This window comes from Sander lucioperca, chromosome 8 (assembly GCF_008315115.2).
Source record: "Sander lucioperca isolate FBNREF2018 chromosome 8, SLUC_FBN_1.2, whole genome shotgun sequence".
Lineage (NCBI taxonomy): Eukaryota > Metazoa > Chordata > Actinopteri > Perciformes > Percidae > Sander > Sander lucioperca.
In genome coordinates this window covers 32155528-32169528 of record NC_050180.1, presented here as the reverse complement: position 1 = coordinate 32169528, position 14001 = coordinate 32155528, and the positions used below count along the sequence as shown (strand labels likewise).

Here is a 14001-nt window from a genome sequence, read left to right as displayed (position 1 = left end):
AAGATGCAGTAGGTAAGCCTTATAAAACTAACTTTCTGCCATATTTTCTGAAACTGACCCTATGTTCCAGTAGAACTACATGAAGCAGGTAATCCAGCTCCTCTGGCTCCACCTACAGCCTGTAGTGTGATTTGCAAAAATCCACAGCTCCCTGTTCAGATGCACCAATCAGGGCCAGGGGGGGTGTCTAACTGCGTGTCAGTCACTGCTCATGCACACGCATTCATTCTCCCTTGTTGGGGGAGGGGCTTAAGAGACCGTTTGGGCTTTAGCAGAAAGGGGGGGAGGGACTGAGAAGTTGTTGTTGATCTTCACAATCCTACAGCACCTTTAAACAACTGACAACAGTGCAAGTGAGAATATGCTGTTATGCAATGGAGCATAACAGACAAAAAAATGAGAGCGTGCAATACTGCATGAATGATGGAGAGTTAACACATGCAATGATTGGACAGGACCTCAGACAGCAGTACTTTAAAGGCAGCGAGTGGGATAAGTGTTTCAAGTTTTAAGCTTTTTTTGTAATTCATTCCAGTCGTTGGCAGCTGAGAACAACTGGAAAGAATGGCGGCCAAAAGAGGAGTGGGATTTTGGGGTGACTGATACCTAAATATATTGAAAGTTCACTTCATAAAGTAAATAAGTCCAAACAAACCAGCTCTTCAATTTGGCACAATGTGGACTGAGTTTTGAACGCAACGCTTCTGTTTAATTTCTCTCCGTTTCTTTTTCCCTCAAACACACAAAAAAAGAAATGCACTCTTAAGCCAGTCTGAGTCTGTGACCAAACAGTAATCTTACCCCTCAGCCTACTGTGTAATTAGGTGAAGTGGTTTTTGGTGATATTGTTCTGCTGTCAGAGCTCTCATTTAAAGTCCTGCAGTCATATTCTGAGTTCCTTCCCAGGGTCAGGGAGGGGCTGCGTGCTATGATAGATTTGTCTAGCCGAAACTTCTCTGAAATTATTGCACAAAGCACTCTGTCATTTGACATTTTCTTTTTTTTTTTTTTTTTTTTTTTAAATGAAGGCAGACAAAGAAGCAACACCACACATACTGGCTGTGGTATTATTAGCTGGAATGCTTAAGTTGTATATCGTGGCACATTTAAGTACCTTTTTTAGAATACACTGTGGTGGCTGTTTATACTAATTTAAACTTTTGTCTGTCACAAAGACCACCACTGTGGCGTGGTGTCGAATTATACTACAATAAAATCCAATTGGATATACTTTCACTGCAGATAAAAAGTATGAAAATGTCCATTGTTGAGGCTAAAAACAAACGTGAATCAGACTATTTCAATAAGCAATTCATTGTTCATCACAGATCACTGGTTCCAGCCTCTTAAATGTTGTGTTGAGAGTTGTTTTTTAGGCTTTTATGATAAGAAACATACATAATGTTTGGACTTTGGACTGTTCAGAAGACAAAACAAAGACGTCACCTTGGCCTCTGGACAATTGTGAACTTGATTTTCCGCTACATTTTATAGACCAAACACAAAATCCCCCCTAAAAAAGAACGGCCAGATTAATTGATAGGGAAAATAATAATTATTTGCAGCCTTGTTTTATTAAAAAAAAACAAGTAAAACATACCCATCCATTGCTGGAGAAGCAGCACGTGGAAAAGAGGAGCCTTGATGAACTGTCACCTGCCAACACAAACACTTGCTTTTCTGTGTAAAACTTTAAAAAAAAAAAAAAAAAAAAGTTGGTCGTCTTTTTTGACACTTTTGTTGCTTTTCCCGATGTTTTGTTATTTTTTTTGGCACTTTTTCTGACGTTCGTGCATCAATTTTTTTTCAAATGCTATAAAATTGACTAAAACACCAAAATTCAATGAAAGTTGTGAGCTGATCATTTAATTTACTCGTGAAGAGCGTTGTACGGAACCATCAACATTTTTTCTTTTGACAATTTGGTTGAAAGAAACCCAAATGTTCGGATATAAATTTTAAAACTTTTAGAAAACGGATCAAATTTGACCCGAGGACAACAGGAGGGTTAAAGATAATATGCAGGTATGCCAGTAATGTACTGCAGGATTTCCCACAGGAAACCGGCAGACACAGAAAATAAAGCCTGTACCCCCCCACCCCCAATGTACGAATTCTTTGTGTGAACCAGGGTGCACCACAAGTATTGCAAATATTCAGTGAAGCTTTTCATCAGGCTCAGCTGAGAGCAGAAATAGGGCAATGCTTCAGACTGCAACTGGAGATGTAAAAGGTTAGAGGGCATGTTTTCTTTCCATACGCACACAAGCACACCCCAGCCTCTGGGACACAGGCAGCTCTTTGACAGCGAGTGCAGGAAGTGACTGCTTCTCTCTTTGCGTCAACAGTGGGGAGGAGAGGGAGCATTTCGGCGCTCCATCCAGCCCCCGTGCATGCCGCCACATCAGATCCGACACTGCATTCTTAATGAGGGTTGCTGAGTTCAGTGCGACAAACTCTAGATGATTCCTCCAGACCAGATACAGAATCTTGGCTCAATGCAAAACTAATTGTATGCATCTTACTTACAAATCTGAAAGAAGCTTATTACATTGTGTGTTATCACCGCTTAGTTTGGTGATGATGTCTTTGGTTTCATTTGTGCATGCCTCTGTCCCAGTTCAACATTTAGAAAATGTGGCAAATAAAAAAAATTACAATTGTAGGTTTCAATATAGAAGCAGAGGTAATAACTCTGACTCACAAGGCCAACCATTTTTGCCCAGCTGCTCTAAAACAACTGGGACCAGGTTTGTAGACATTCGATGGATTTTACATCTGTGTCCAGTCCGTCTCATTCTCCCTCTCTTGCTTTTTCCGCCCATTTTTTTAAATTTATTTTTTGGCCATTTTCGGCCTTTATTTTTATAGGACAGCTGAAGAAATGAAGGGGTATGACATGCAGCCAAGGGCCGCAGGTCGGAGTCGAACCCGGGCCCGCTGCGTCGTGGCGTAAACCTCTATAAATGGGCGCCCGCTCTACCAACCGAGCTATCTGGGCACCCTTTCCACACATTTTTAACACACATTTTCACACACTATCACTGCAGATGGGAAATATTTGGATATGCACTCATCTCTGTTGCTTCCAGATGTCAGTTATAATTTGCTCTGGGGACATTTTGTTTATTTAGAAGGCTTTCATAAAAAGGGCTGCATTAGTGTTTAGCCCCCATTTGTTTTTAAAACCCGAGCTCTCGCTGTCTGGCACATTTGCATGATGTGGTGCAACAGCCTATCCTTCTAAAAATAACCCATCAGCTCATTTCCTTTTCATATAATCTCCAAATATTTACATAAGCCTGTTTAAATGTGATTTTGAAATCCAGCATGTCTCCAGGCAGAAATTTTGGGAATGCATTTTGAACAGGCTGTCTCTGTAATATATCTACAGTAGTGTTGGCTTGGTTTAGTGAAAAATATATTCTTGATCCCATAATTGTGCCTTTTTTAAAGGCAACCCATAATTCAAATATTACATTTTCAGCAGGCTGAAGCTTCACTAGCTGGAGATGTAAAGGATGCAATCTCAGATCTTTATAGTGTTTAAGTCTTGCACAGTTCTTCTACAGCCATTCCCTACACTTACTGGCATTTCAGTGCATATGAATAATCTCACATGTAGACGTGGGGATTTATTGTTTACTGTATACTCAGATTATGTTTATGCTGCTCCAGCTTTGGATCATATCACACAGTTCATTCTTGACCTTAGAAACAGTAGTTGCCAAACAGTCTCACCTCAGTGTTCATGTAGTAGCTGTTCTGGAGATTTGAATCGTACCAATACACGTTTTTGCCCACTTTTTCTTTCAAGTAAATGAGAACCTAGCTTCATTCATTCTTTCATGTGGTCTTTAATAAGTCTGTGTTGTATCGTAAAGAACTGCAAGGCAAGGCAAGAAGGCGCTGGACTGTTCTCAGCAGTAGTGATGCAAGATGTGAATAAACTCAGTGATCTTTAATCCGCTCAGCAGAGGAAGCGAGCAGCATGGGGCCGACCCCGCTGCTCCAGGCTCAATACTGTGACAGCCTGGTTTCCTGCTTCGATTTGCTCATTCTCTTGCACACGCGACACTCTGTGGAAGTATGTTGACGACAAAAGCTTTGAGAGAGCACTGAGCAAATTCTAAAAGGTTACTTTTTGGGCATTTTAGGTATTTATTTGTATAGGATAGCTGAAGACATGAAGGGGACGACATGCAGCAAAGGGCCGCGGGTCGGAGACGAACCCGCGGCCGCTGCGTTGAGGAGTAAACCACTGTATATGGGCGCGCTCTCTACCAGGTGAGCTACCCAGGCGCCCCCACTAAACTAAACCATTAAGCGCTACTTAGTCTGCAAGTCGACATTTGAGAGGCACATGCGAAGATTCGTAAAAGCAGAATCAGATTTTTGAGAGTGAACCCCCGATCATTTCTCCAGCTGTTTGACAACTTCTGAGCACCTAAGATCATCTCAAATGTAGTTACACAAAGCCTCTTGAATGCTCATCTGCATCTGTTACACTCAAGATTCTGTCCTCGCTTGCACACAAATGTAATTACATTTTAAACATAAACATCCATGCCTACGCTCCCAAAGGTTGCCTTGCATTTCTTTTGTTTTTCGTAAATATACTTCCATATCACTTTCGCTTTCACTGATCTGATGGCTAACGGAGTTAACCGAATGCTGGAACTGTCTGTATTGTCACGTACTGTATCTGCATACTGTATACAGGAATGGATGGTTTAAAAAAAGATGCATGATTCAGGAAATATTTGTCCTAACAGCTCTATCTTCTGTTATTTTGCCTCAACTTGGCTGCTTGTTCGGGCTGACTAAATGCCTAGAGAAACGTCATGGAAAAGTTGCGCCTAAAAAGAGTAAGGTCACAGCTCTGAAGGATCTGAACACATTCCTTATCTCCTCCTCTGCCACAGCTGTGTTTATCATGAGCAGTGTTTAATCTCACTGTCGGCAAGCGAATCAGAATGGCCCCACAGCACAGCCAAAAGAAATGGAATGACTTAGCAGCTCAACAATAAAAAGGATTGGCGGGATGAAGAGCCTGTGCACTTGCTCCAAACATCTGTTTTGAGGCATGGTGATTGAATGTGGGCTTGTGTAGTGCTGAGGGCTGGTATTCTTCTGTCAAGATGCCAGTTAAAAAAGGCTGTCCACAAATAGGTAAAGAGGCAGTACCTGACCAAAATCTGCAACAACTTTAACTCATGCAATGATACAACCTAAGCCAGCACACTCAAACTGCTTTTATATAGTAAGATCTCTTATTTAGGGCATTATTCTGTTATAGTAAAATGGTTCCTTGTAGATAAGAGGATTTTGGGTTTGTGGCTGTCTGAATCCCCCAAACATGGACTGGTTGCCTTTTAGCCCTGTTACTAATGCATAAAGTGTTTGTTCTCACACAATCACATCAGACAACTAATTGATTCAGATCGGAAACCTGCATTAATTTGGGTTTTCACTGGACGTTTTGGAAAAACAGTTGCCTATTTACACATCCAGCAGAGTTCCACGTTCCTTGTTGCTCTGTTTTGGTCTCCACCAAGTCCTAAGGGAAATATCTGGCTCTTTAGCTCTAAATGCTCCACTTTGTCCACCCGCTAGATGCTGATTTTGTCAGCCTGACGTTTGGTGCTGGGCAGGAAGTGTACATTGAGTTAATTAGAGCTTTTTTTGTTGCTGAAAACGGCTGCCTGCTGCATCTGGAAACAACACCGATGCGAGAACAGTAAAGTTGTCGGCCGTAAAACAAACAATGAGCTGAAAGACGCTAAAACGCTCGGTAGAGCTGAAGGGAACTGAATCAATTGATCAATTGTTCATATAAAAATATTTTATATATACAGTATATAAGTGCAGCTTTAAAGTAGCAGAAAACAGACAACCAGGCAACTCCTTCCCAAACTAAAGGGCTGTGAAACAATATGCACAGACATGCATAATCTCAAACATAGTGAGCCAAAGGGTTTGTAGACAGCAGACCTGGCAGCAGCTCGTCCGGGCATGTCGAATAATAAGCCCATGTCCCATGTCAAAGCAGCTGCACTTGCACTTCTTCTATCCTCCCCAAACACTTCTCACACCTCTGAATGCCCCAGGCAGTGGTGTCATTTAGGGACACATTCCCACGGTTGGTGCCATGACTCAGCCACATGCCACTCGTCATGTCGGCCTCCACTGACCGAGGTTTGGGAGTGGTGCTCCAGACTCTTAAAAACAAAAATGATTAATTTGATCAGTCTCAGTTTTTCCACCTTCTAAAAAAATGCACCAAAAAATGCCTAACCAAGACGGGAGACATGTTTTACTGCATGTATGTGAGTCCAGACAGTATGTTGCACAACCCTGACCTAGTGGTTGATGATTAAACTTATTCCTGTTGATTTCGAGAAGTCTCTGTGACCTCTTTTGAGGATCTGAGTTAACTGTTTTTTCTTCCTCTCTGTGTCTGTAGCAGCAGATTCTGATTGTTGTAATCCACGACTGTCATGAGTGCATGTTGGACAGAAGAAGGAGCCACTCCTAGACAGACAAACAGTGATTTCATTAGTTTGTGACCCATTTTCTCCTCAGTCTTCACTCCTCTGTTAGATCATAATTCTGTCTTCACTGTGTTTCCATTTGGAGTTTTTAGAAAATAAAATTTAATGGCAGTTATTGGAAAAATAACTGCCATTACATTATTGCTTTTTTTTCAAAAGATCTAGGATATAACAAACCAGTTTGTCCATTCTGGGCTACTGTAGTAACATGCCGGTACAACATGGCAAGCTTCGTGTCACATGTAGACATGAAGGGCTCTACTAAATTAACAAAAACCTCCATAATGATGCCATATGCTACTTTTTACAATTACACATCACAGTACTATTGATGATGTTTTTTTTCCTGCTATTGTTCTGCATATTTCTTCCGATACAGACCTTGAATTCTTGGATTTGACCCACCTGCAGGCAGCAGGCTGTCTTGATAAAGAGCGGCCACCTCCATTCTGTCCGGTCCTTATCCATCCGAGATAGCAGCTCAATGAATGTGTTCTTTGTGGAGGATCTCTTGGAACAACTAGTGTGAAATGAGCTTGTCAGTAATGGTTCCCTGATTACAGCTGCTGTCCTCCCTTCATCAAGGATTCCTCTTGTCTGTAGAGGGAGAGCGGTCACACAGACGGCCGAGACAAATCAGAGTTTCAACAAGACCCGATGGGTCACAGCTTTCTCTCTGTGAAGACTTGGCTTCTGTTGGATTTGTTCAAGTGCAGATAACAAGTTAATGAGTGTGGCACAAAAGGGGCACGGTGCAGATGTGGATGAGCGCAGCGCTGTAAAGCTCCAGCTGCTCCTGTTGTTCACCGTGGCACAGGAAGGTCAAGAGGAAACGTGTGTGTGTGTGTGTGTGTGTGTGTGTGTGTGTGTGTGTGTGTGTGAGAGAGAGAGAGAGAGACATTGTTTTGGATTATAAATATCTGGATACTGGCAACACTTTTCTTCATGGGACTTGTTGCTTGCAGAATCACTATATAGCCAAAAGTATCTGGACACCATTCCATGTTGGGGCTTTGCTCCTTAGTTCCAGTTAAAACCAATGTTATATAGGGTTATATAGGAAATTTAAACAAGCATTTGCTACTGAAGGCTCTTTTTCAACACGATGACAGTTTAATGTGAACAAACTTGACTGGCCTTCACAGAGCCCTGACCTCAACCTCTTCCATCACCTTTAGGATTTATTGAAACATTCAATGGGAGCAAATCCCCGCAGCCAAGATCTGGTGGAAAGCCTTCCCAGAAGAGTGGAGCTAATATAGCATTATAACTATGAAAATGAATGACTACTTATGTTTTATCAAGTTTATTTGATTCCTACCTATATAGCACTTAAGAGTTTGTATTCAGCCTTTTTGGTTTTTTAATCCCCTTTTGCCACTTTACATAATCTACTTTTACTACTGTTTTACAACCTGTTTACATATTTTTATTACTTCTCATTATATATATATATATATATATATATATACACACATTTATCACGTTCCTGTATATATTCAGTTCATTCATTTTGAAATGACTGTACACCCGTCTGACCCACATTTACATTATTTTATTTTATATATGTTATGTGATCCCCATAATTTAACTTGCACTATTTCATTGGTGTTTCATGTCATTATTTACATTAACATGATTTTCTTTTAATACATATTTAATGAGCGTTGTTGGAGGGAGCCTGAGATTTTCATTGCCAACGACTGCTTCTCTGACATTGTTGTGCGTATGTTGAGCAGCCGCTCTCAGTTGGTACTAGATTGACTACTGGTGTAATTACATGATGTGTTTGTAATTTTCTGTATGGGAAGTCACACAACGTGTGAATATGAAAGTATTTACAGCACTGAAGTGTTTCTGGATGGTCTCACAGTATCAGATCTATCTCGTTTAAACAGGTTTGCATTATAACTGTAGAGTGACCACTGCTGACTTCCTCTTTGTTCTTCTCTTGTCGCCCAGGTCACGGAGAATGTCACTGTGGGGAGTGTAAATGCCACGCCGGTTACATTGGCGACAACTGTAACTGCTCCACAGAGACGTCGTCCTGCATTGCAGACGACGGGCAGATGTGCAGCGGGCGAGGCAACTGTGTGTGCGGCCGCTGTCAGTGCACTGAGCCAGGAGCCTTCGGAGATACCTGTGAGAAATGTCCCACCTGCCCCGATGCCTGTGGCACTAAAAGGTAGAGTCAAACCACACTGTAATGAGCACTTCACACTAGAGCCCTGCGCGGGACGGTTTTCTTCATCCCGCCCGCTCCCGCCGAATTTCTGACCATTACCGCCTGCACCCTCAACGTGTGTGTTGCACTCCCGCCAGCTCCCGTAATGTCTATGTCCACTCCCGCCCGCACCCGCAAAAGTCCTCTACTTCACACCACTGATGGAGACAAATGGAGGAAGCTGTGAAAAAATGAAAAGTGGAACATTTAAAGAAGGTGCCCTGAGGAATCTACTACGATGTATGATGAGATGCAGTCAGCCAACCGGGGGAAGAGGTCAAACCATCATAAACATCAGAACAAAGAACTAGTCCAACCCCTCACATAACTCACTCACTTATGGACTTATCTAAGTGGAGTTGTTCAGATAACTCTCATTCCATTTGTGACCCTGAGAAATGAAAGCGTTGCCCCGCCGTTTGAACTTCAGCATCTCTCGGCGTCGCAGCTCAGGCTCTTTGAGGTTGGGGTTAAATGCCTGTCAGACGTCTAGTCAAGAGAATGGTCTTCTGTGAGGACAGAATAACTGCTGTGTCCTCTCAACAGGTCCTCCTGACGTACACATGGCTCCAGTTTTCCAAGGCACTGGCAACCTTTATGGAAAAACCTTTGACCCCTGACCAGTCTTGAGTTTAGAGACGGGTCGTCACTGTATCATGTCAACCATTGTACGACCAGTCACATAATATTTGAAAGAGGAAATGAAGCTAAGCAGCAGCCAAAAATCTCACACAAATAGCACGAGAAATGTACAGTTGTACGTGCCTGTGTATTTCTCATGATTTATTATCTCCACCGTGGGGTTTATGTTTAACTTTGTGTTTAGTTAGCAGGATATCAAAAAGACAGATGTATAACCTTCATGAAGGGACGATTTATTGCAAGACTGCATTAGTTTTATCTAGGTCTAGAAGTTGGACAGCTTCTCTTTATCTCCACCATGAACAAAATAATGAATTTTTCGATGCAGCATTAGACAAACTTGCCGCTGTAAAATGTCGCAGAAACCTGAAGTGACTTCTCCGGCATCGTTAACTGATCCCTCAGTAATTAAAATCACTGGCTGCAGTTTAGTAGTTTTTGCATACCACACGGTTCACCCACTGTCCAGCTGCTGACAGTTTGTTACAGAGAAACTGCTAGTGTTTTAAAGCTGCGCTGTGGGGCATTTTTGACAGCTGACGTACCCAGAGTAAAAAAACAACAAACAGCATTTGAATAACACATTTAGTAGAATGTGAGGGCCTGGTGTAGATTTGTGCTCTCTGGGTGCGTTCTAGCTCATGAATAAAGTTAAAAGAAGCCTTTTTTTAAAAGATTTGAGTACAAGTTAAGTACTCGGCTTTTTTTCAAGTAAACTCGCTCTTCTCTGCTTCAGGGAGTGTATCGAGTGCCGGCTTTTCAACTCCGGGCAGCTTGCAGACAACCAGACGTGCCAGCGCCTGTGCAAGGATGAAATCATCACTGTGGAGACCCTCAGTGAGTAAAAACACACACACACACACACATTCTTACACATGCACACAGACCAGCTGGCTGGAGGTATTCACATCTGTTGCATCTGCAACAGTTTCACTTTTCACATTACATCCTCCTTCCACTGTCACTTTTTATTAGACTTTTGCTGTTATTGGGGAGCTCTGCCAAAGTACAGTACATGGTCCAGGGATTTCAGTTGTGTGTGACATGTGACACATTTAACACGTCTGATGTAACGCATACAAACTCTCACACCAGTCTAGCACCATGCTGTCATCGCAAGAATAGCCATATTTAAAATATAATAGAATAATAACAAGATGGAGTGTAGTTAAAATAGCTTAATATGTCACATGCTCACATGTGACTGTAAATCACATTCATTTTCCCCGTTTGATTTGAGCAATTACATTATACACTGTAGGAAGTTAATTATGTTACTTGCATTGCCTATACACTTTAAGAGGATTATTCCATAATACTGTATATTAAATTAAAATGTGCATCAGTATTCGTCACGGACACTTATTTAGTCTTTGCACATTGGTCCTTCATCACCCTCAATCTAACATACCAGGGCTGGCTTAAAATAATCGGTTCTCCAATTAAAATCAATTTTTGTTTGAGTGATCTGATATCGATAAATACAATCCCAAAATCGACCTTTTAATAAATGCCTTTTCACCATGGATGTGGTGAATTGACCACCTTTTTGGGGCTATATGTATGTCAAAAAATATATATATTAAAAAAACATTTTCTTGTGAGACAGAAGGAAGCCATTGTCGAACCAATAGAAAAACATCAAATAAAGAAAATGTAATACATAGAATAAATTAGGGATGGTCGATGTGTAGAACATCAGATATCACGATATTTTTGACCAAACGCCTCGATGTCGATATTGCGACGACATTGTAAGGTTGACAATTGGTGCTTTTACAAAATATCTTCACATTTAGATTTTAGATAAATAACCATCATAATGTGGATATAATGACTAAGCAAAAAATAGAACAGCTAGAACAATCTGCAATGTATTTTGTCTTGACTGTTGTTGTTAGTGTTTGTCTTGCCTCTCAAACTATGAGGGTGTTGCATGCTTGTTACAGTTTTTTATGTTTTTCTTTTTATGCATCTGCCTAGGGACAATAGATGAAAATTAGCTATGGTGCTAACTCTAGCATATTTACATTATGTACTTGTACTGATGTCCATTAGTATGCACTGTCCCTATCTAAATAAACAATAAAATAAAAATAAAATAAATAAAATCTGGTAAGTTCAGAAAAAGACAAGACTTTACTGTAATACAGCCTGTAAAACCAGGAAAAGACAAAACTTACCATGTAGCGATATTACGATTCTTCAAAATCTAAGACGATATCTAGTCTCATATCACGATATCAATATAATATTGATATATTGCCCAGCCCTAGAATAAATATAAAATGTAGAATAAACAGAACGGGGAAGATATGAAAACGCTAAGATATATACAGCATGAACATGTACGTATGTGTATATGTATATATACACTTTTTAATATACAAACTTATATTTGTACATAGCTTAAAATGTTTTTTTTACCTTTTTCAGCTTTTTTGTCCTTGTTTTTAGCCGTATGTTTATTTCTGTGTACGTACTTTGGGAGCAACAAAAAAGCCAAAATCAAATTCCTTGTAAATGATGTGTTTATCACATCACAACCATTACAACCATTACAACTGATTTTGAAATAGTAAGACATTATGTACAGAATAAACAGCTGGTGGTATGATACAGTGCCTGACAAAAGTCTTGTCGCTTATCTAAGTTGTAGGAACAACAAATAATAACTTGACTTGTAGTTGATCAATTGGAATCAGAAATGGTTTATATGAAAGGCAAAGGCTTCTGGATTATGCTTATTATACCAAAATAAAGGTTTGTATCATTCATTGAGTTTTATCATTGAATTAGAACAGAAAGGTCAGATTTGGCTTGGACAAAAGTCTTGTCGCATACAAAAATACAGTAATGTACGGTAGAAATTATACTTTATTGTGAATACACAAACATGCTACAATAACATCAGAGCATACGTAAAGTCATGGTGCCTTGGGAAAAAGAAAATGAGCTTGGAGGACTACATCCATACGTCTCGGCAATGACTCAAATAACGTATTGATGAAGTCATCTGGAATAGCAAAGAAAGCAGTCTTGCAGGACTCCCAGAGTTCATCACGATTCGTTGGTTTCATCTTCCAAGCCTCCTCCTTTATCTTACCCCAGACATGCTCAATAATGTTCATGTCTGGTGACTGGGCTGGCCAATCCTGGAGCACCTTGACCTTCTTCGCTTTCAGGAACTTTGATGTGGAGGCTGAAGTATGACAAGGAGCGCCATCCTGCTGAAGAATTTGCCCTCTTGTGGTTTGGAATGTAATGGGCAGCAATAATTTGTTGATACTTCAGGCTGTTGATGTTGCCATCCACTCTGCAGATCTCTCGCACACCCCCATACTGCATGTAACCCCAAACCATGATTTTTCCTCCACCAAACTTGACTGTTTTCTGGGTGAATCTTGGGTCCATGCGGGTTCCAACAGGTCTTCTGCAGTATTTGCAGCAATTGGGATGCAGTTCAATGGATGATTCATCAGAAAAATCAACCTTCTGCCACTTTTCCACTGTCCATCCTTTCACCAAGCTGTGGGCCTTTGCAAATGCAACACACTTTTTTAGTTGTCTTCTGTTTAATGCTGGTTTGTGAGCACTAATTCGGCCATGGAGGCCACTGCGTGAGAGAATTCGACAAACTGTTGTTATAGATACAGGGGTTTCTGGTGGCCAGCCCAGGAAAAGGGCTGGCCCTGGACTGTCGAAGCAACAAACGGTCCTCTCGAACAGTTGTCTTATGGGGTCTGCCTGACCTGGACTTGTCATGAACTTCACCAGTTTCTTCAAATCTTTTTCTTATCCTTTCCACTTGACGTTTGGATACATTGAAGATGTCTGCCACCTCAGCAGCAGACTTGGTCTTCAGGCTCTTGATGATCAGCACTTTGGTCTGTGGTTGAATCTTTGGCATGTTGTGAGAGGTCAGGTTGCACTTCACATGAAGGTCTGGTGTGCTGGAGTTCTTTTTATACACACCCAGGAATGTGTTAATTACAGTATTTGTCACAGGTGAAACTCTAATCTGTGATTGGTTGAATCATATAAAGACACGACAAGACTTTTGTCCAAGCCAAATCTGACCTTTCTGTCCTAATTCAATGATAAAACTCAATGAATGATACAAAACTTTATTTTGGTATAATAAGCATAATCCAGAAGCCTTTGCCTTTCATATAAACCATTTCTGATTCCAATTGATCAACAACAAGTCAAGTTATTATTTGTTGTTCCTACAACTTAGATAAGCGACAAGACTTTTGTCAGGCACTGTATGCCCAATAGATCTGATTATGGACAGTATGATAAGTCACTTAGGACAAAAGCATCTAGCAAATAGATGTAATATAATGTGTCCAGGGAGAATCATACAGAGCAGCAAATTCCACGAGCAAGATGTGAAGGTGCTTAATGAGAAACCAAGCCTCTGTCAAACTGCTGGAAAAAGAACCGTGTCCTATTGTTGATAATGTAAGAGCGCCTCGAAGCTGCAGCACGCTGATGTTAACGTGCCTATACGTACCTAAGTGCAACCTCACAGAGCTGCCCGCATGGCTGTAGACCAGGGGCGGGCCGCGGATTTAG

The 14001-nt window shown here is 41.0% G+C and overlaps 1 protein-coding gene across 1 annotated transcript in view; it reads left to right on the top strand.

The window, feature by feature from the left end:
• itgb5 (integrin, beta 5) overlaps positions 1-14001 on the top strand; it is a 65742-nt gene that overhangs the window by 45074 nt on the left and 6667 nt on the right. The window contains exons 12-13 of the mRNA XM_031304287.2: positions 8517-8739; positions 10157-10257. Coding sequence (XP_031160147.1) covers positions 8517-8739; positions 10157-10257 — 324 coding nt within the window. The remainder of the gene's footprint in view (positions 1-8516; positions 8740-10156; positions 10258-14001) is intronic.